This window comes from Melozone crissalis, unplaced genomic scaffold, assembly GCF_028551555.1.
Source record: "Melozone crissalis strain CALT ecotype California unplaced genomic scaffold, PUWL_Pcris_2 ptg000042l_1, whole genome shotgun sequence".
Classification (NCBI taxonomy): domain Eukaryota; kingdom Metazoa; phylum Chordata; class Aves; order Passeriformes; family Passerellidae; genus Melozone; species Melozone crissalis.
Window position 1 is genome coordinate 36,045,957 of NW_026535820.1, and position 23,697 is coordinate 36,069,653.

The following is a 23,697-nucleotide window of genomic DNA, read 5'->3' on the forward strand; positions in this document are numbered from 1 at the left end:
TTGAAGCCCCCTAGTAAATTTTGGGTGTTTCAGTTTTATGGTAAGGTTAACTCACCTCTGTCCCTATTGTTACCTCTGTCGTGTTCTAAGACTATAATGCATAGGCTTTTCACCTGGAGGTAATGTTAGCTGTCATTCTGATATATATAGAATTTGTTCATATACCATGTATGAGTGTGTTTAATAGGTATTTATTATGTTATGTATATTACATTGTGCAATAATGTAAATTTATCTGTAACTTTTGATATAAACATGCAGGTATTTTCTGGTTTTGCTCTACTTTGACTCATTTACCAGGAATGACCACTTGGGAAGCATCTCTCAAGTAAACTGACTTTTGAGAAGGTATAAAACTGAGAGTGGCAGATCACTTCTGAATTGCATTTTCTATGTTTTTGTCTAAATAGCTGGGACTTTTGCTTTTAGAGCAGTTGTCTTTTAGTAATAGTGTTTCCTTCTAGAAATAAAATGATGAGGCTGTAATAATTCAAAAAGTTGCAAGAATTGAAGCTTGAATTGTAAGGAATTTTTTTCTTTTCCTTGCACCTCAGTTAAGTTTCTTCTTCCAGTATTTGAGAAGGAATATGATGGTTAAAATGAACACACACAATTACTCATGGTATGTTTAAAATAATCAACTGAGGTACAAGTCTTAGAGGTTCTTTTTGACTGTGGGTGTGAGTTTTATAATTTTAAACCATTCATAGAAAAATGCAGTCTTGCAGAATTTTTGTGTATCTGTCACCAAGTTTTCCTACTTGTTTGATAATACAGGATGGTTTAATGCTACTCTGTGTCCCTGCATGTTGAAAGAACTGCTGTATGAAGTTTCAGGCTGGCAGCAAATATTTAGTTTTGTATTGAGTCAGGTCAGTATACTTGACTGGAAAGCAGTAAGACAGTATGAAATTTGATGATGCCTCTGAGGACAGTGAGAAAGTGATCTGCCCTACAGCTGGCTTATTAGTCTTAGCCCTTTGTGGGGCAAGACTTCATAATAAATGCTGAAGGAAAGAATTAGTGGAGGGGAAATTTTTCTAAAGTTAGAATGGAATGACTAACCTCATATATATGTTTGTTTTAAATCATTTTTGTGACGCAGAGGAAATGCAGTGGGTTAAAACGCTGTCCTTCGACAAATATTTTGTATGACCTTTATGTAGGAAAATACTGTGCTAAAAAATATGGAATCTAGAAACATTACAGGGTGGGCCAGGAGTTGGCTGAGGAGGTGGCTGTAGATCTAGGTGAGAAGGAGATATTAAATAGTGCAAGGGCATTAAAGGGAGTTCTTGACTGTCAGATTTCCTTAATGTGTTGCTCTTGAAACTTTTTCAAAATATCAAAAATATTAAGTTTGAGGCCTTATTAACAACAAAAAGATACAGGAATATGAGGTAGCAGGTTATCTTGAACAAGGAGTAATTGCAGTGAGGAGAATCAGTAGTGTAAACTAATAGCTTTCATGAGATGAGGTAATGTTTTTTTAAGCTCAATTTTCAGTTGCAAACAATAGAGAGCAGTGGCAGTTTGCAGACTGAGCTGCTCATGTATTACTGTTCTGAAAAGGTGAGTGCTTTCATGCACCAGGCAAGAATCTTCACCCAGTGTCAAGGAAGTATTAGCAGTGTTAGTCTTGGCATTGAGGCAACCCTCCTGGGAATGTCACATGTGGATCCTGGCCGCTTGCAGACAAAAGAGGGAAGTTCCTATCAGGCAGGCATAGAAAGTAAAACTAGGCTGCTCTGCAGAAGACTGTACCTTAGGAAAAAAAAGCCAGTTCTGTTTATTCTAGATGAACAAAATCTTCCACAGTTGAATAAGAGCATCAGGTTGGTAAATAAATTCCAGGAAGAGACAAGGACAGAGATAGCAGAAGAGCAAATTAGCTGTGTGTTAAATTACTGCAGAAATGAAAAGAAAGTGGTAGCTCTGTGTTCAGGCTCATGCACCTTTTAGGACCAAAGGACATAGGCTGTCTGGTTGCAAAGGAGTGTTACAGGCTAAATTAGGAAAGGATGACCTCAAACAGCACGTGGTGGACAGTGGGCATTGTGTCTGAAGTCAGACTGAATTTGCAAAAGCTTAGGTGGTGCTTAACTGGGAGGTTATCATTACCAGAGAGTGGGGGCAAAGCTGCTGCAGAGGACAGGGAGATATGCTTTACATTGCGCTGTCCTCCAAAATGGTCACTTTGTTCCACTTCCCTTGTAAAAGTTAACAACTGAAGAACTTTGCATGCAGATTTACCTCTTTAGTCCAAGGTTCTAACAATTTCCACTTAAGTTTATGCAGTTCTTAGGGCAATGAGTCTTGATCACTCCAGGTTCTAGGCAGTATTTGACATTACAAAGTAATGGAGGGCATTTTTCTCTTCACAGTTGTTTAACTTACTAGAAATTGAATTTGACTAACTGAAATTCCCTAAATGTTGTAGGAACTTGTTGTGGCATGAGTAGAATGTAACAGGTGTTAATTATGAGTGCATGAAGTATTAATTTTTGGCCTATCCAACATAAGCTGTAATTGATTTGAAGACAGATTTAAATGGAGGTGAATAGTTGTGGTTATGAGGTGGCTGATGCAAAGCTTTTAATACTTCAGAATAAGGATTGGTAGATTTCATAAAGGTGAAATAAATAGTTCTTTTCAGGTGGAAACACACAAACTTCTTGAAAATGTTTCTTTTCAGTAAAAACTTTGAAATTCTTAAGAATTTGTGTCATTGCAGCAGCACAGGCTAGTGAGGAAGACACATAATTTTCTAAATTACACTATAGAAAAACAGGGGCTTAATTAGGAATGCCTTAGATATTTGCCCTAATGGATTGTAGGGTTAAGGAGAACTTGATTCTAATGCCCAGTATAGCTGAGCAATGTTCATGTTGGTTTTGCCCTCCTATGGCACAGGGGAGTGAAAATAGGATGTGTTGTAAAGCACTTGACACATTGCAATATTTGAATATGCTGTGGCTATGAATTGTATTGGAATGGATGTCAAAATTCAGAAGCTCTGATGTGACGTGCATAACCTGCCTCACTTTACACCTAGGTCTCAAATCTGCTAATTTACAAAGTAAGTTGAAGATTGTGCAGCATGAGTTGTGTGGCCATTTTTAGGTACATAGACCAAAAAATAATTCAAATGTTTCTTAAAGCAATACCAAAATTAATTAAATAAACATTTCCTTGAAAAACAACAAACCCCTTTATAACCGAGAATTTTAACAAGACTTGAACAATTTAACATAACATCTTTTATTTAGCTTAGATTTCTTGACTGGATGCTTGGTCTAGGCCCTGGGGAAAAAAAAAAAAACCAAAAAAACAAACTGTGCATTTAGTACCAGAGGGCAAGAACTAGAACCACATAAAAGTAATGCTGGAAATATTTTTTTTTCTAGGAAATGTGGAGAGGAAGAAGAGAAGTAAATAGATGTGTAGGTGGATGAGACTAGTGCTGGCTGAACAGCTGGGTTTAGGGTTGGGAGACCCATGGGAACATTGCAAAGAAAGAACTCTGCTGAGGAAGATGTCATAGTGGGGAGCTTGCTTGTCTTTACAGGGAAATAATGGGAAGGCTTAGCAATTCATATATGCTGGGGGAGAGGCAGGAATGCAATTGTGAGGGGCTGGGGAGAGAGAAAGTGAAGGGATCTGAATTGAGATGAAAGACTGGAAGCATGGAAATTGAAAAAGGAATTTGGAGATAATGCTGTTGTGAAGAAAGGAGACCAAAAGGAATAGGAAGTGTTGAAATTCAAACTAAAAATTAGCAGAAGAATCCACCCTCTGTGGTCTTGTTCCTGCTCAATTTATAATGAAACCTGATATTCCTGAACACCTTCTTTCATCCAAATATCTATCCCATCCCCTGTAATTACTGCTTTCGGTCATAATATAACTTCAGGAGCTCGTTTAGATCCTGTCAAAAGTTCACACCATAGGTGTCCAATTAAATTAGGCTTCTGAGTTGTGCAGGTGTCATGATGACACTTAAAAGTGTTTTAACTTTCTGCTTCTGAAAACTCAACCCTGGGGAAATGAATATGCTCAGTGCTAGACATGAGCTTACAGATGTCAGGAAATGCCCATTATTTCATAAGGTGCAATCTGCTGTTTCCATGGGGCCCTCTTGTGTACACACATGGATAATTTCTGATGGACAAATCTCAGTCTGCATGGTGGAAGCAATGCCACTGATGAACAGAGCTGCCTGACAGGTGCATGGTGCCATGGCTTTGTGTGAATAGGAATGCACATTTGCATGGTCCTTACCTGTGACTGGCAGTTCAGTTTCTAAGCTGGATGTTAGGTCTATGCTTTTTCAGAAAAAAAGTGGGATTTGATCAATGCTGTGGTTTGACTAGGGCAGCAGCCTGTTTGAAAGGTGGGGAGTGGGAATGTGCAGCTGGGTTAAAAGGAGGGTGCACAGCTGCTGCTCTCAGTGGCCACACAGCCTTTATAGGCCTGTGGGGACTCACATTTAATTTGAGATCTCAACTGTTTTCTCTGAAAGTTACGTAAGATGGGAGAGTGCTGGAGAGGAAAAGGTAGTCTCAACATCTGGGTGTTGCCTACATTGTTTTCTCCACACGTGACTTTATTCCAGAAAAATGGGCACAGCTTTTCATGGGAAGCCAACAGTTATATGGTAACTCTGAACATTGAAGTCACAAATGAGCTGCTAGGAGTTCTGCTCTAGCAGTAGAAAATGTTGGATGATCCTCCAAAATAACATGGGCCAAGTGGGTGTCCTTTGCTTGAAATTTTGTTTTTCTTTTCCCATCTTTTTAAATAGGAATATTGCTCCTATGAGATAAGGAAAGACTATGGAATACAATGTGGTTAAGCACTCAATCATAATAGTGTTGTACCCCATTAAAAAAATTATAAAATCTGTCTTCTGAACAGGCCTTACTGGGCTATTTTATTAAAAAAAAATGTTTAAGCAAAGAATTGAATTGGCTTATAAGTGAACACTTACATATTGAGCAAGACTGGGGCCAGCCACAGTAATGTGGCTTATACATTGTCCTTTGTTTCAAGAGATTATTTTCAAAAAGCAAGACTTTTTCTTAAGGAATTGGAGCGTAATAAAACCAGAGCTGAATTTTTAAGAAATTTGTTCAAGAATAAACTGCTTGTCTTTTGCAGTTCAAATAATTTTCCTCTGAGTTTTTGTTTGTTTGGGTTGGGGTTTTTGTATGCAGATTATTTCTGCTTTTCAGAGAGACATTTGGAAAAATCTTGACTTAAAACCTATTACTTATTAGCATATTTAGGATTGCAGTCTTGTTGAGGGGGGTTTGTTTTTTGACTTGGTGTTTGGTGGCTTTTTAAAATAGAATTGGTTCATGGTGTTCTTTGGCAGAAGTTTGTTGATCTGTTCTCCACAATGCCATGGCATGGAGATTCTTTTTTTGGTTTGGAGGAAATTATACCATCATTAGACTTCTGATCTCTGCTGCCTGTTTGAGACCATGTTGCACCAGTTCTTCTGTGATTCCTGTCACGGGGGACATCTGGGCAGAAAATGGGGTGGCTGAATGGCAGCTGAGCACGTGGACACAAAGGGCCAGGTGAGAGTGGAGGCTGATTTATGGGATCTCATGGCTGGATCACAGGATCCCCCTCCTTTTTTTCCCCATCCTGGTGTATACTTACTTTGCCTTTTATTAGCTGATGTGGAAGCACAGCATGCTGCTTTGTGGTGACAGCAGCGGCCAGAGCAGCCCTGTGTGTCTGCAAGCCATCCCTGCAGGCTGCCACTCCAGGGAAGGGCATGGCTCCCACTGTGGGCAAGGGACGGGTGACCTGCTTGCAATTAATTTGCTGCACTCACGTCAAGGGCTGGAATACATGTCTGTTCATATTAGGAAATTTCATGTGCCTAAAGTATTTTGGAAAGAAACCCGAACCTTTATCAGAATAATGTTCTTATTGCTGAAAAACTTTGAACTGATGAATTAGCAGCTATTTTATTCCTGAGTTATATTAGGAAAAAAACCAAAACTAAACAAGCTTCAATTAATTGTATCTTAAAATGTATAAGTGTTGCAGATTTCACTTAAACTTTTCTTGTTTTCAGAAACAAGACACTGGACAGATTTTGTTGGATATGACCTATAACCAGCTGGGTGTGACAGAGAAAGAATATTTTGGCTTACAGCAAAACGAGACTTCAGTAGATTCACCTGTAAGTATAGTAAATAATAAATGTGTGTGCATGTATATGTGTGTATAAATATATACACAAGTATGTATACACACATATTCATGCACACACATGCACATAAACAGTATTTATTTGTAACTATTTTTAATCCATCTAATAGTTTTTCATTTCACAGCGATGGCTTGAACCAAGCAAACCTATTAGAAAACAGTTAAAAGGTAAGACTTATTTTTACTATCTTGATTGTAATTTACAGTGCTGTTTTTCTACATTTTTATGGCTAGAACAAATGCATGTTGTCCAAATGGTAGATTTTTTTTCAAGAGCAAGTCTTGTGTCTTCCAGTCTTTTCAACAGATTCTTCTTCTTCTCCTTACTCCTACCTGAGTGGGAATAAGACTTGTTAGATCATTAACTTTGGTGCTATAATAGCAGCTAAACCTGGTTTCTGAGCAGTGTTAGACATGCTTAGATGGCCATGAAAGCAATAGTCATATTGTGGTGCCAGTGAATTCCTCCTGAGAGGGAAGCAAAGGAAGAGGGTTTTTGATTGAGGGAGGAATAGCCAGGTTTGTGTTCTGAGAATTTCTTATCTCACATACAATAAGAACCCCCAAATTTATGCATTTTTATTAAAAAAAAACTAGCCAAAAAAACCAACGCCACACACTTCCAGGTGCATCTGTTGTTCTAGCATGTCTTGTTTTATGCAGCTTTGGGTAACACAGAATGCCTATCCAGAGGGAGAGGTCAGCCAGCATAACCCTGGCCAGAGAGCAGCTTAGGAGTGGCACTGAGTGGCACTGTCCCAGTTTGGGATGTGACACTTGAGATATGCTTTTCAGCACTCTCATTTCTATGTTGTGCTACAGATCATGCGTTCTTATTTCAATTCATATACAAAAGTAGCATGTTGGACTGCTGTAATTTAATGTATTTGTGTGTTTGATAGAACTGAGCATTATCCCAACTGAGATACCTTAAATATGTTTAGTGCTTTTCTCTCTTCTAATACTTAGGAGGCAAAGGAAGCTCAGTAATGCCTTTTATGTAGCACAGGTGAAGTACTTTCATTTAAAGTGTTACGACATTTGAGAGTATTTTCTTTTGAAATTTGCAGTTTGGGCATCAGGAGAGACTTTGCATAGTTTCTTTGAGTTTCATGAAAAAAATGCATGAGATTTCTATGTGTCTGTTCATGTAATTTTTCTGTAGATATAGAAATTAAAATATTACGCTCTTTCTGTTTTAAACTAAACATTGATTTGCTCTTCTAAAATATTGCAGGAGGTTTTCCCTGCACACTTCATTTTCGTGTAAGGTTTTTTATACCTGATCCTAATACACTTCAGCAAGAACAAACCAGGTAACTTCTATTTGCCTTCATGAACTAAGAATGTGTCTTACCCATGTCTGCACCTTGGCAAATTATGCTTTATTACATGGGTAACTTTCTATTACTCTTGGTATTGAATGCATTTGGAATGGAGAGCTTGATGGCATGCTCAAATGAGTAGTTTCTGATGTACACAGCTTACAACTCTGAGGTACAGCTGGAGTGTAAGTTACTACAAAGATGTCGGTGTTAAAAGTACATTTATTTGTGTCTTGAATTTTTTTTTCTTGGGTCTGCATGCCCTAGGTCTGTCTATCTTAGAAGTTTTGTATCAACATTGAGTCAGTTTTGAACATGTGTAGTAGATTTAGTGCTGAGGGTGTGGGAGGGTGTGGTTTATTTTTTTTGGTGAAGAACTGATAACAGTTCTTGTTTTCTAGTTTGCCCATTACTTGTAACATGCAAATATGTATAATGCTTCAGTTTACAATAGACTTCTGAACTTTTATTTTTAAACCTGTCTTTGAGTTTTTGGGGTGGTGAGGTGCATGAATGGTAAGCAATTTGCAATTAATTTGTCACAAGGTTTTAATTGAATACTTGTTTTGTTCAGTGCCTGTAATTTGGAGTTTAGAATTTGAAGGCACGTGTTAATCTGGCCATTAATCTGGCATTTCTGTAGCACTTTCATTGCTTATTAATTTCAGTGACTTGGGAATATAAGTAGTACAACATGTGAAATTATATTTCTTGTAGAAAATTTAGCTTTTGACTTGTTTTGGTAATTGTTAATCATGCACTTTTAAGCTGTTCTGCAGTTTAAAACTGAAATTATTCTAAGATCTGCTCTTTAAAGTTCTTCACATGCCCACTCTTCAATATCACCATAAACTAACATTGTCAAACACACTGAGAAGAGGAAGACTAAACTGCTCTTGGAGAATTCTTTAAGAGCTTTTTGTCAGCATAAGCTGCTAGAGAAATGTCTCATCCTCCACTGAATAGCTCCAAGATAGACTCTCACAGTCAGCCTTGGTTGAGATTTGGGGTGTTTTGCCTTTTTTATTTTTTTTTTTTTTAATTTGCATTCAAATGATTATTCCAGGGAGAAAAAGAGCCCAGTTCAGTTGTGATTTGGTTTTTGTAGAGTCAATTGCAGCATTAATACTGTGGCTTTGGAGTTGCAGTAGAAACTGCCAAAGATCATTAAAAATGTTGTGAGAGTAAGTGGGTGTATGATTACGTATTTGTAAATGCCACTAATATTTGTTCATCTGTTTGTATAGCTTGCTGGGAAATTTAATTAAGTAAAACTAATATATGTAGCTATTTAAATCATACAATTTAAAAATAAATGCACATTTGTTTCTTTTCCTAAAAATTATTTTCTAGGCATTTATTCTTTCTGCAGTTGAAGATTGATATTGCAGAGGGAAGGTAATAAGACGAATCTTCACTTTCTCTATAATTCTTTTTTAAAATAAAATTAAAAAGCCTTTGACTTAAGGGTATTGTTGCTGTAAAATTATCCCAGTTATACCATAAATATGGCTTGTGAAACATTGCTTTAAAGGAAAATCATGTTGCTAGGAAATGTTACAAATTTTCTCATAACTCACTTATTAAGAATGGTTTAGAAGTCTGTTGTGAATGAGCTGTAGGAGATGCTGTGTGTCAACAGGCTCAACATCAGCCACAGAAATATTTATGCAAGGCTTGGTGTGCCAGGCATGGAATTCCAAACCTGGGGACCCAATACCTAGTGCAGTGATCAGGAATAGTAACGGGCAGTTCATGCTGTTGTTTCTCATTTCAGGGTTATATTACCTGTATGGTGGGCATATACCCGATGGTTTATTTGGCTGTGATTTCTATGTGTTTGTATATTTAAAAAAAGTAACAAGGAAAACATGGTCCAAGTATTTGCTGCCAAATGTCAGTTGCCTTCCGGTGTTGGCTTTTTTTTCTTATATAGAGTCAGTTTTGGTCATAAGATCAGAGCTGTCTTTGTACTTGTCACTTGGGTATTTTAATGTTTGTGTCTCATTTTAAATACACCAGAATATACCTATTAAAGTAATGTCCAGAGCCTCATAAAATATTTTCTCCTTTTTCTTTCGTGACTAAGCATCCAGCAAGAGCTTGAGCTTGTCCTTTTCTGATTAGTTCCTTCCATTCACTTTAATATCTGTTTAATATCTTGTACTGTGCTTTAACAATCAAACTTAGTAAGAAAAAATCAGATACTCTTCTGAAGATAAATTAGTCTTCACATACTGAACTAATTGTGAGACAGTTTCAATAAGACATACATACAGCCTATATTTAAATAGAATTATTTCCTCTCCTTTCCAGATTGTCATGTCCCATTAATTCTGCTGTTGTCCTAGCATCATATGCAGTACAATGTAAGTAATAATCAACCATTATTTTGTTGATAAATTTATTGACTAACTACTTTCTCGGGTCTTTGGCACTGAAAAGTCAGGAAAGATTTCTTTCCTTATCTATTTGTGCAGAGTATTCAGTATGCAGGTGAAGGTTATTAGAGCAGCCTCCAGTGGCAGTCTAAATAGAAAAAGAATGATTTTAGGCCTGTAAAAAAAAAAAAAAGTTGATACAAGAATAATGTTGCTATTTATGTGTTCTTCTGACTGCTGGAAAAAAAGTCAGGTTTGCATTGTCAGTGGAAACAAAACTGTGAAACTTACTGTGTGTTTTAATAGCTACGAGAAAGCATTCCAAGGGAATAAGTGGTCATCTGGAGAACAGATAAGAGGAAGGTAAACTCATGATTAAGAAACTACAGTGTTCTTACACAATGTTTGTTTCATGGAATTTGGTTTGTTAGCTATGTAAAACTGGCCCTTTGCAACACATTTAAGGTGACTTTACATATAAGAACTTACATCCTCCTCATCTGCCTTCAGCTAGCAAAAAAATTTCAAATGATGATACTAGAAAAACATCTTGTGTAGGAAAACCAGACTGGAGTCTGACAATGCCTCACAAGCATCCTCAACAGATAGTGGAAAACAGCTGGAGGAAGACCTTTCTCATTAAACAAATAAAGAAAAAAAAAAAACAGGTTGGGGGTTTAGTGGAGTTTGCATATTTGTTAAAATAGTCAGGGGAAAATAAGCGAGAATAGTTGTGTAACTATTTGGCTGAATCCCATTTCTTTAATGGAAAGGCTAACAAGGCCCACAGAAACAATTGAGGTAATTTTTGTTTGAAATAAGAACCAAGCTAAAATAATTTAAGTGGTTTTCAAAGAGAAATGTGATAAACTCTTATCTGTTGAAACCCTAAGAGTCTTTGAAACATTTGCTTTTATGTTAAAGCATATCATATGTTGCGCCCCTTTATAAAATGAAACTGTAATGAGATTCAAGCTTCAGTAAGAACAGTTGAAATTTTCCAAATTTCCCATAGTCCCAGTTTTGGTGCCAAATGAAATGTGCCCTGCTCTGGTGTTTCTGAGGCCCAGTAAGGGCACTTGAAGGCTGAAACACTCTGCACCATTAGGATTGCTAAATGAATTGGTAATCCAATTGTGCTAAAGCTCAAAAATGAAGAATGCAAAGGTTTTATCGAAAGGGAAATTAATCATGCTATTTCTAGTGTACCCCAAATCCCCAAGTTGTTCCTGCTTCCCCTTCAGTTTTACGACTGTTCCCTTTTTAGTACTTAGGCTAGGATACCTACTAACACAGTTATCTGTGCTAAAGGAGAATGATAGAATGACGGTGAAGATTGTCAAAGGATGCTAGTGTGTTTTAATAATTTCTTTCATGGTGTGTTCTGGATTTTCCATTGAGCTATTTATCTCTTTTTTCTAACTTCTGATAGTGCTGCTTTTACCAGGTGGTGGGGATTTTTTTTATTTCTTAATTTTAATTAAAAAGCCACCTCACAGAAAACCCCAAACCCAAAAGTAACTATTTTTTTGCCATCTGATTTCCTTTCTGTTGCAGTTTGTGTGATACTGATATTTATTCTCTGCACTGGTAGGGAATGAAATGTTTAATAGAAAGACATATTCCCTTAAGTTTTTTGTTTTTTTGCTTTTATCTGAAGATCATGGCATAGGAAAGACATTTTTGAAATCAAGTGTTTCGGTCTCCTTACTGAGTCATGCTAGCTGTGATTCCTGTCAATAGAAATTGTTTTTAGTAGTTTTCTATTAGCATTTTAATTTCTAATCTGACTTAGTAAGGAAAGCTGAAATTCTTGGTATGAGATAGCTGCTTGTGAAAAATCCATTGTCTGAGGTTGCCATGAATCAGCTCTACCAGAGCTATTTACTGCCACTTTTTGGTGGCTTTCAAGCTGCTCTCTCCTTCTGTAGTTTCCCTTGCATGCAGAAGGGGAAATCCTTGTTGTCTGACAACCTTGTGGGTTGTTTATTTAAAAGGTGTAGCAGTTGTTGCTGACGGGAGGGCTGAAGCCAATCTCTTTCACAGTGTATGAAGGTGTTTGATATTTCTGCTTTTGCTTCTTAACTAAAGTTCTTCCATGTGCTGGTTGTATGGTTGGCCTTCAGAGGCTTTGTCTGAGTTTTGCAAGGGGACAGTTTTTGGTGATATCTCCTGAGATGCTGCTTCTCTGTAGTGCCCTGTGTGCAGGCATTTGGTTTTGAAATAAAGCTCTGACGTGTCCCTCTGCCCTGCTGCAGCACACCCTGCCTTGCCTGGTGGGGCTAAGTCACAGGGGAATGCAAGTGGGTGTGAATACTGTGTCTGAAGAACATGCGACTGAGCCTGATTACGAACATACTTGAGGCACTTCAAGAATAAGTTGTTAGTGTATTATCAGGAATGTGCTTTGTGATGAAACAGTCAGTGGATTTTGAAATATTTTTTTTAGAGAAGAACTTGTTAAGGTGCATTTCAAATAATTTCATCATTGTGAAGTTGGAAGGACACACTCATACTGAAAAAAAAAAACGCGATAAATCATGTGATTTTAGTAGTGTAAAATGGGAATGTTGTACTGTCTATAAACCCAAATAAGGAAACCTATACAGTAGGACTATTTCTTTTTTAAAATTTCAAATGGTAATTTAGCACCACTTGTTTTCTATCACTTCATGTAGCAAATTGCCATTTCCAGGCCATTGTTTAAATGTCCAGCTACTGGTATGTAAGAAATCCCATGGGTTTTGTGAGAATATGTTTTTATATTAATAAATCCATTGCTGACTTGGGACTTGAATCTGAAGCACAGCAGTAAAGCCAGACAAGAAGTTATGAATGCTTCTAAGCTTGTTTTTTCCTGAGCATCAGTTGCTCTTCTCTCCTGTGGTACTGCTCCTCTCAGCCCTGCTTTGAGACTCAGGAATCATCTCTAGGAGACTGCAATCTGTCTCTGGGACTTTGTTCAGCAGGGTTTACCTGGCTGCTAGGGCTTCCAATGGACCTCTTCTAAGGAAAGGGAGGCTGGTGACAATGAGGAGTCAAGGAAAGCTGAACTTAGTGTGAAAGTCTCTCAGGAACTGGGAATAAGAGTGTTAGAATTTTGGGAATGCCAGAAGATTGATGTCCCAGAGATAGAGGTGAGCTGTAAGATTTAGAGAAACATCAACACCACAGTGAGGCCTGACTCTTTCTTCTGACTTGCCATCATTTTACCTCACTTTATAAAAATTATGTTGACCCCTCAGACTTCCTAGTTTATGGAAACCTCTCTCTTTTCATGGTTAGCATTTGGGGATTTTTCTGTGTGTGCTCCCTACCCATGCTTTCTTCAAGTGAAATAGTGCTCATAAGGATATCTCATAGAAGCTGAGAGACTTGCTTACAGATCATCCATGTTTCTGCTTCTTTCCAGGGCATCTTTAACCCTTGCGTCTTAAAATCACACTGGATTAGCAGAGAGAACTTTGAGCTGAATTTCCAGGATTAGAAATTACTTACTAGGTGTGTTGGGTAGTCTGAGGATTGTGTGCATGTCACATCTGTTCTTCTGAAGCCTGCATCAGTGCAGTTCAGCCAGAGGTACCTTTTATCCTCTCTTGCAGTACCTGTCATCAGCAGTGCCAGTGTTATCTGTGTGATGGTGATGAAATTCCCAATACAAGAATCAGCTTGGAGAGATTAATTGGAAAACCCATTTTCTTCCATATAGTTCACTGAATTCTAGATTGCTGCTCCTGAGCTTGCTGGCATCACTGTACAACAGATCATCTAAGTGTCCTGATTATTTATATACAGCAACTTTCCAGCTCTTTTGGGCTGGTTTTCCCTAATTATATTTTACAGTTGTGTTATGCAATACAGAAGCCACTTCAGGAGATCATTGCTTCAAGTATTGTTTGTGACGGTCTTCCATTAAGCCACAAATAATTTTTGAACTGTAACACTTTAAAACAAGGTATAGTCCCCAGAGTGGAGAATCCCAGATTGGGATAATGGCCAGTGCTGTAGCTGAGGGAGCTGACTTTCTGCAGTGCCTCATAGATTTGATACTACTGTTCTTCTGTATTTTGCGTGGGATGAACCTATTAAATGTTTTTGTGTAATATAACTAAAAAGGGGAAAAGAAGAGTTTCCTAAGGTCAAGGTCCAAGTAATACAGAATTACACTCGTGGAAACAGCCTCAAGTTGCACCAGGGTAGGTTTAGGTTTTGTATTAGGAATAATTTCTTCACCAAAAGGGTTGTCAGGCTTTGGAAGAGGCTTTCCAGGTAAGTGGTGAAGACATCATTCCAGAAGGTATTTAAAAAATGTATAGATGTGGCACAGAAGAATATGGTTTAGGGTGGGCTCGGCAGTGCTAGACTAAGGGTTGGACTCAATGGTCTTAGAGGTCTTGTCCAACCTAAATGACTTTGTGATTCTCAAATGACTACTGATGAATTCTGAGAAACAACATATATGGCAGAGGATCAGATGCATTAGTTTGGTAAAGCCTCACAATGTTTTGGGAGTACTGGTAACTATTCCTTTAAGTCTTTTATCCTACTGCCTCCTCAAAATGAATGCTACTTTGGATTATCCTTTGCTTTTCTCAATAGTTTTTTTTGATTGTGTCTGTATGGTTTCTGAAGTACATGTTGTATTTGAGATGCAGAAACAGCAACTCAGTATAATTTATATTTTCTAATTTGTTTCTTCCTTTTCCTTGTGACTATTGTTTTGTGTTGTTGTTTGACTGTGTCTGGGTTTTGAGCTGCTGATTTTTATTTTTTAGTTCTTTTAATAAAAGGCATTACAATGACTGGCTCATTTTTCATTCTGGAGTGGTAAATAACTTGGAGACTACCATTGTGCATGCATAGTTTTCTCTATTTTTCCTTTACAAATGTTCCTTTGTTTTTATTAATGCCTAATTTCTCATTCTGTCTTACCACAAAATGGCCAGCTGTTGTAAGTGGTCATAAGCAGCTATTTACAGTCATGCCTAGGCTGAACATTTTGTAAGGGCTCTTGAGTGTGAAGCATTATTTCCTTTTAGAAAACAAATTAGTTTTAACTCACATGATAGCTAGTTCTACTTGTCCTGTAGGGACATCACAATTTCTTAAGGACTGAGTGGGTTAGTGTTCGTGTTCGCATCCTTATTTCTATACAGGTTCCACTTGTTGAAACACATTTCCTTCTCTCGACATACACTTCTGAGGGTTTTGGTCCTTTTAGAAATTTCTCTCTGAAAACCATTTTCAACATGGTGTCATTTTGCTCATTCCAATGTACCTTTTTAGTCTGTCTTTAGTAAGCATCTGCATTTTATATTGGTTCTTTGAAAATAAATTCTGTTGTAGCAGATTATTTTCTGATTCCTGAAACATTTTAACACTTGAATAATTTTTAGTTACTCTTCAGAAACAGTTTATACTAGGAAGTTCATCTTTCTTCTGTTCTCTTTTTGTGCCAAGAAGCAATCACTTAAAATTTCTAAACTGATTAAACTGTATAGATTAAGATATTTTCTTTTTGTACCTCAATGTTCATATGAAGATAAATTAATCATTAGCTTTTAATACACATTTCACCCTCATCTCAAGAATATGAGTCATTACTACTGTCATGATTTGGAGGCCAGTCATAAGATCCTATCTATGTTTTAATCCTGGACTGCAGTTTTATACGTGAGGGGTTGGTTTTACAATTTATATGCAAGACTCTTCCTGTGGTTTGTTTATTCTTTTGCCCTGTGAACCTGATCTTTATATGTAGTTATCCTTTTTTTAAAACAGGCAACTCAATTCAATTTTGTGCTTTATTCATTTGATCTAAAATATTAAAATTGCTATAAATTTACAAATTTAATATGAACCTGCTTGATTCTTTTCTGATACACTTCCCAGATCTATAGAAAGTTGAAATTACCCACTTTCTAAAGACTTGCTTTTGTAGGCATTCCTTTGGATAAATTTGCCCAAATGATCTATAACTGATTTCTCATCATAGTTAGCCGATGAGCCATTCATACATTTCCCTTCTTGTATCTGAAATTAATTGAAATGCCCATGTGCAGAAATAGGTTCTGGTGCTGTTAATTCATATGCAATTCTTTTTCTTATTATTTACAAGCAAAGTCTGTAGAATTGGAGAACAATGTCATCTGCACCTTGAAGGATATCTGAACAAATTACTTTTGAAAAAAGCATGAAGAATATATGGCTTACAGATCCTATGCTCTGTAAACATAGATGATCTCAAGACTTGTGTTTCAAGCACCTATAAGCTCTTACTTTATTGAAAGTTTGTAGAACTAGTGTTTTGGCATGGCTACTTGGATATTGAACTCTTCTTTTACTAGAAATTAAAAATAAATATCCTGTTTTTACTGAATATGTCCTTCTAAATTAATGTTTCATCACATTCCTTCATTTAAAGCTTTTCATATTAGATATATGGTTCTAAAATACAATATTCTGATATTCAAATATCAGGGGTTTGTTTGTTTTTTGGCTCATCCTTGGTTCCACTTTCTCTCACTTTGCTCTATATTGTTTGCCAGTTATAATAAATTAAAGAGCAACAGTGGTCTAGAATGGAGAAAGGTTAAAATATTATTATTTTTATAGTCTAACTTTATCTTCATTGAGTTAGTATCTGCTGTCTCATGATCAGAGCAGAAACTATGTCAGGAGAAACTCAGATTAGAAATAGGTCTTTAATTTTTTCTGCCCTTCTTTTCTCTTCTGGAGAAAACCAGTAAAGAGATAGAAGCATCATGGGTTATTATTCTTGCCGGCATCTCGATATGTCCGAACTTTTTTTCGTGCTTGGATAATTAAATTTTACACAAGATCATTAGTCTTGCAAGATGTTTCTCTTCTACTGTAACAGCTGGCTAGGGAGTTGGAGAAGCTAAATTGCTCCCCATATTGGCATGGCCTCAGGTAGCTAGTAGCAAGAGGGAAAAAATCCGGTGGCCCATTTAGAAGATCAGAAAGAAGACTACCTCATAATGTATGAAGGAATAACAGTTGCCCCTTTTAGAGAAGGTAATGTTACAGTAACAATATCTTTTCCTATTGCAAAGAAAATTGAAGTAGAAAACGACGTTATCTTATTTCTGGCAGTCTGGTCTTTTCCTGTTGGCAAGATTGGAATTCAAACTGGCTGCAGTAAATCTTAAAGATGTAGATTGTTTCATGGAAAATATGGGTTGTGTTAATGAGTAGCAAAGGAAGGGATCCTCAATCAACTACTGTAATTGTGAAATTGTGGGTTTTATTTTACACTGTTATTACCATACTACTTATTTCTAAAAGTTTCAAATTTTCACTTTTATTGTTGTTGCCTTAGACTTAGCATTGTCAGGCTTGGATTTTTGTCAATATATAGATATTCCTAAAAATCATTTCAGTCCCTTATGATACTTCTGCATCATCTGTCTTGCTTGATTTAGTGGTTTTTTGTTTTGGTTTGTTTTTATTCATTCTTGTTTTTTTGTTCTTATTCAGATAAATTTTCTGGTAATGTTCAAATACGTGTTTTGGCTCTCCTGGAAAATATGTAGTCCTTTGCCTGCCACTTGCTAATTAATTTAAAGTTTAGGCTACCTTTTAAAAGAAAGAGCTAAGTATGCAAGACTTTCTGCATTTAAAGTAAATCAGATTCTCTTTATCATTCCCTTTTTTATTTAAATATTTCTCTTTATGCAGACAATTAAGTGTGCAACTATATTGGCTTTTGACTCCATTTCCCTGGGAATTGTATTGTATCATTGCAGTTCCATTTTCTTGAACATATAAATCATGCAATTGGAATATATGTATGTGGGAAATATTAGTTATCCCCTGCATTACAGATCCTGCATAATTACTATGTGTAAGTTATTTCTGATGTGCCTCTCATGCCCCTCAACTTGAATCACTTAAATATCTCTGCTGTACTTTTTTTAAAATTTTCTGGAAAATAGTGTTAATATTATTGATAGTATATCCTAAAGGTGTGCTCTTGAACTTTGATTTGGTTGAGGAGCTTTTGATGCTGAATTGGTTGCAGTCTATCCGTTACTTTCATTTGTGTTAATTTGCAAATCATACCAATAACTTCTGAGAAACTTTAAGGCTTTGTAATCACTATTCCATACTCTTTATGAAAAAGAAGGTTAGTACAGGTTGTAGTTATTTACTTTTTGTAGCAGCTTGGTAATGTTATGTGTCAATCACATAACATTATTTCATAGCAGTTATTTCACACTGTCTGTTAAGTAATTCACAGCTGAATTTCTAGGACGGTGTCATAGTTGCTAGAAGAACAATTTCCACCTGAATTTGGGAAGACTGGATGCTTTTTAAATGACAGATCTTGTTGAAAACTTCTAATATGTTCTAGTCAAGTAAAAGTGTCAAACTGATTTCATTTGCCATCTCTTACTGAAGCAATTTGGTGTTCTCTGGTGTTACAGTGCAGCACATGTGTGTCAGCACAGCACATGACATCTGTCTGGTGCTGTTACTGGTTGTGATGCAAAAGTGAGGCTACATAAGTAACTAAATAAAGTACTGAGTAATTTAGTGCCTGAGATTATAGCCATGGTAAGTGTATTTTGAAAAAAATCATACCTCGCTAAGGTCATACAGTTCCCGATGTTCAACACTTTGTGTCTCTTGGGAAATAATTGGTAATTTCTGCATTTTCCCATATGTTTATGCATTTTAATGAGAAGGAATTTCTTCTAAACAAAAATCAATTAACTATGAAAACTTTGTATATGTGTTTCTTGTTTCTTAACAGCACAACTTGGAGACTATAATGCTTCAGTGCATTGCTCAGGATATCTTTCAAATTACAACTTCATACCAGAGCAGAACAAAGATTTTCTTACCAAAGTAGAAACACTACATGAGCAACACAGGTAATGTGAACTTTTAGTTCTCTCTCACCTCTTGAGCTTTTAAAGAAAAAAAAAAAGATGTCAAAAGGAAGACTCGATTTCTTAGTAGTTTCATTACAACAGCCAGTTGTATTTTATGTAGCTGTTAAATGAAATACTTGGGTTTATCATAGAGATGCTAGTTTAATTATATTCAGAGTATGATGCTAATGTATTGAAACATTTAAATAAATTTCTAGTTACAACCTCCAGGAGATTAGTAAGCTTTAAATATTATTGAAGTCAACAATCTAGAACACTATACTAGATGTTTGAGGAGTTTGCTGCATGAAGAACATTTGATCATGTTTCAAATTCTACAGATTTTTTTTGTCTATATATGTGGGAAAAAACTCCAAGAAATACCATAGCCATAAACCACTTCAATTAACTTTGTGCTTTCACTCCTCTCTCCTGAGTGTAATACAAAGGCTGCAACAGATTATTCCAGTCAGTGCACTGCTAATTATTTTTTCTGACCCTGCTGATTTGTCTCTTGTAAGACTGCAGCTTTGGAATTAGTGGTGTTGATCAGATACTTGCAAGTGGAATGCAAATACACCAATCTAAGAAATTGTCTGTGAGCAAATGAAATCCAGATCTCTGTAGACTTGTTTTCTCTGTCTGTATCTTAACTGCAGCAGAGCTAATTCCCTGCTCTCTTAGTTTCTTTGATTTATACCCTGAAATATTACCATTTTCATGTCTTCCTAGTGTCCCTCAGCTGCCTTTTTCTCATCTTTCAATACTCTTATTTTTTCCTCTGGTTTCTTTACTGCCAGTGGGTGTAGTGAGTAGTTCTGAACTTCACGTGTGGTCCCTAGGCATCCAGAGCAGTCCTTGTCATTTATGGGGCAAAAGAAGATAACCACTGAACTCTAAACTCCAGCTGTCCTTTCTGTTGGAGATACTAATCCGGGCTGCTTTCCAAACAGTTCATGTTCAAGCACACAATAGCTGATGCTTCTTTCTACTCCTTCCAAATTAATTTGCAGTTTCCAGTAGGCTCAGTAGTTTTTTGAGGGGAAGTTTTTAGACAGGAATGAATAAACCTGCTTGTCTTTTGGAAGGAGTAACCTTGGAGACCAGTGAGGGAAGTTTCTGAAGAGTCTTGGATTGGCTGGGTTGAGCTCAGGTATTTAGTGCTGTGGTAACAAGAGATATAAAACTGCAGAGGAAAGATCAGAAGTTAGTATTGGTCCAGACTAAAGTGTGGTGGGGTCTGTTGGAAAGACTCCTTTCTTCTCTGTGTCCTTTCAGTGATATCAGTGCTTTCATTGAGTGTCTTTGGGGTGAAGAAGCCTTGATGGTTGAGAAGTTTAACATCTGTATTGGAATTAACAAAGATGTTGGTAATTGAAGGTCTGAATAAAAATACTGAGTAAATTGAACTTGAACTTTTTTTTTTTTATTGTTTTAACATGTCTTTAGAAACTGAGCTCTTAAGGCCAATTTACTTCAGTGTGCGAGGAGAGGCAGACAAATTGTTGTATATCCTGGCACTATTTCTTGCATACTCCTTTGGCATTCCTGTGTCTCAGACGTTAATTTGACTAGATCAGTGCCAAGAGCATACTTGACAAGAATGGTTCTGGTGTTCACCAGAGCTGCTAGGAAGGAAAGATGGAAAGGAAGAATTCATTTTTTGACATTTGAGAGAACGTTGTTCCTTTGGAATGAAATTTCTGCTAATCTGGATTAAAAAATATTGCTGTAAACCGCATAGGTTATCTGTAAGTTATTATAGCTTTGAAATTGGTATTCTTATATTACAGAGTTTCAAAGCCAACCCTATAAACATCTATCCTTTTTTCATTCTTTAGTGTCTATGCTTTGGGAAACTTTCACAAAGGAAAATAAAAAGGCCTGAATTGCTGAAATACAGACGTGAGAAGTTATGTTGTCTTGTTATGTGCTGTAACTCAGTGCAAAGTTTTTGTTACCTAGATCTTATGTTGCTTTTCAAAATCTGAGGAAGTATTCCCTGAACAAGTCCATGTCACACTGTTCAGTGGACAGTATGTAGCTGTTAAGAAAGCAGCTATTGTCATGTTGAATTTTTATAGCTTCAGAAATTTTCCTTTTATGTTCATCCCTAAGTCCATAGGGGGATTTTTCTGTATATAGTTGGTTTTAATGTGGTTTTCCTGCTGTGTTTTGCTTAGTAACATAAGCAGCCTGAGATCTTAGGATGCAGATATTGTCCAAATTTGTAAGGTTTTGAAAGTGCTTGCTAGATCCAGCCATCAGTTTGGAGAGGAGGATGCATTTGAAACTAAATAGGATTCTTGTATTCCACATGAGGTTCACTAGTCCTTGGGTATCAACAGCTACAAAGATTGGAACATCAAGACCAGTTTCCTCTTGCCTGTTTATCTCACTGAATAATTACCATCTGCTTAAGGACCTGAAGGTTTCATTTCACCTCTAATTGAGTAGGAGGGTGTAACAACAATGAGTAAAAAACCTAAGTCTGGTCTGAGATACTTGTTGACCCTTCAAGACACAAGGCATGACTGGTCTGGTGTAGATGGAGTACACAAATTGAGAATTAAAATTTGCAGGCATATCTTGTTAGTGTGCAGCACACCTTCTGAACAAAGTACTTGACAAAAATATTTAAAAATTACAGCGATGTAGCCTTGCAAACATATTCAGCATCCTTTTATCTAATAAAATGGCCATTTCACATTGGTTTGTTTCTATAATTTTCTGACACAGTGAAAGATATAGAATCTACTAAAGTTTTTCAGAATCGAGCTGACAATAGTCAGTGTACATGTAGATCTGAGAAACCAGTTAACTCAGTATTGTGACAAACAGTAGTTTTCTTCATCTTTACTCTTTTTTCTTGATATTATGCCATTCTCAAGCCATGCTGACCATGGCTTTCCAGTTCAAGGTAGCTTTGAGTTTTCTGCAGCATGATGTAAGATTTCCTAGAGTGGCTGTTTCAGGGCATTGTATTTGGATGGCTTTGCATTTAAAAAGAGGGATATTAGTTGGAAGTAATAGAGGCTGGAGTTCTTAACGTAACTCAATATTATGTCAACTTTGTGCGGGTTGTACCTAAATTGCATTTGATTATATGATTTTATGCATGTTGTTTTGGAAGCTTACCTAGCAAAGAGTTGTTCTTACCTGTATTTATAGAAGCTTTCTTGAAGACGAGAAGGTCAAATGCTTTTTTGATTTTAATGTCTTAGCTGCAGGAGAAAAAAATATTTTAGGACTTACAGATTTTAGGTTAACTTAGATGGCTTTTCCTTGTGAGTTTCATAACTTTAACTTTTAGTCTGTTCTCTCCCCTTTATTTTATTAGTGCATTTGTGCTTCTTACCTTTCTTCTACATGACTACTTTCTGAGAGACTATGAAATGCACAATATTTGCAGATACAGCTTCCTATTAAAATGTCACATTTTATAGGGGAATTGTTTCCTCATCTCTTTGAACGTAACAGGTAACAAAGATTTTTCTAAAAATAGCTAGACCAGAGTAATAAAATCACATATAATTCACCTAATTTTTTGGGAGTACTTTAGCAGGGCATTCACCAGTAAAGAAATTGTGGCACTACTTAATGTGGGGTTATTTCTGAGACACTGGACTTCAGCATTCTTCTGGTTTTATGCATTTGGAGTAAATATGATATAATATCTTTTACTGTTGACTTGTCTGTGGTTCATATTTATTATTTTTTCCCTTCTTCTAGTGGCCTCAAGCAATCTGAAGCAGAGTCCTGCTATATAAATATAGCAAGAACACTTGAATTCTATGGAGTGGAATTGCACAGTGGTAGAGTATGTTTACATTGTAATTTTTCCCTTGGAAAGTAAATTTACACGTTTTTTTTACATTCATTAATAGTAGTAAAAAAGAGTAATATTTAAGTGCTGACTTTATCATCTCTATTTTTAAGTGGAGGTGGATAATTTTTCAATAACTTATGTGTGGCATAGCTGCTAGAATTTCAGCCAAATAAGCTAGAGTTTCTCAAAGTATAATAAAGTATTTTTAAGATAAACTATTTGACTACTGCAATATATTTGCTTAATAATTTTACAAAGGTTTCTGAGTGTCTTAGCATGAAAGAAAATGAAATGGTCTGTTTAGTGTTATTAGTTGGCAGGTGTTTTAAGAGTTTAATTTCTCTGAATTTCTAGCACTAATTTCTTAAGTGTTAAGAATATAGGGAGTTTTTCTTGTTTAAATTCCTGTGTTCCTGTATTCCAGGCTAAATCTAAGTATTTAACAGTGTGAGTGATGACCAGTAAAAATGTATTTGAACTCTTTCAGATATGGGGTGTTCATTGATAAGAAACGTGTCTTAGTATTTCACTGTCTACTACAATTTCATTTTTTGACCACACTATTCATCTTAAGTGAATCCCCAAAATGCTTTTTTATTTGCATCCTAGTGTACAAGTTACTATTAATCACCTTTTGTGCTTCTGTGTAATAGTAAATTGTTTTTGTACAGGACTTGTAGTGTAAAAACCAAAGGAAGTGTACTACAGATAATTGATTTTGTAGGTGAAGATGACTTCTAGTTTTCCTAACATTTTTTGAGGTTTGTTAATAATCCTGACACTAAGAGTTAGAATGAAAAATTGATAAATTTCTTTAATGATGAGGAAGGAATAGAATGAGTCATTTGCTTCCTTCAGCATATTTTCTTCTTGTTTTTCTTTATACTGCCACAAATAAGTGAGTGTTGCATTGAATTTCTAGAAATTCTTAAAGTACTTCTGTATGAAGCCATTGTAATTGCATTTATATTAATGAAATACAGTGATCAAAAGGTAGACACTTTTTTTGATAACGGATAAAAGTAGAAAGA

At 36.2% G+C, this 23,697-nt stretch overlaps 1 protein-coding gene across 3 annotated transcripts in view; it reads left to right on the plus strand.

Annotated features, from left to right (window-relative positions):
• PTPN3 (protein tyrosine phosphatase non-receptor type 3) overlaps positions 1-23,697 on the plus strand; it is a 119,142-nt gene that overhangs the window by 33,672 nt on the left and 61,773 nt on the right. For 2 of the 3 annotated variants that reach the window (XM_054285198.1, XM_054285199.1), the window contains exons 3-9: positions 6,095-6,202; positions 6,342-6,399; positions 7,469-7,547; positions 8,910-8,954; positions 9,873-9,925; positions 18,717-18,837; positions 22,570-22,657. In XM_054285198.1, the coding sequence (XP_054141173.1) occupies positions 6,095-6,202; positions 6,342-6,399; positions 7,469-7,547; positions 8,910-8,954; positions 9,873-9,925; positions 18,717-18,837; positions 22,570-22,657 (552 nt within the window). The remainder of the gene's footprint in view (positions 1-6,094; positions 6,203-6,341; positions 6,400-7,468; positions 7,548-8,909; positions 8,955-9,872; positions 9,926-18,716; positions 18,838-22,569; positions 22,658-23,697) is intronic. The other variant, XM_054285201.1, reaches the window with a different exon arrangement.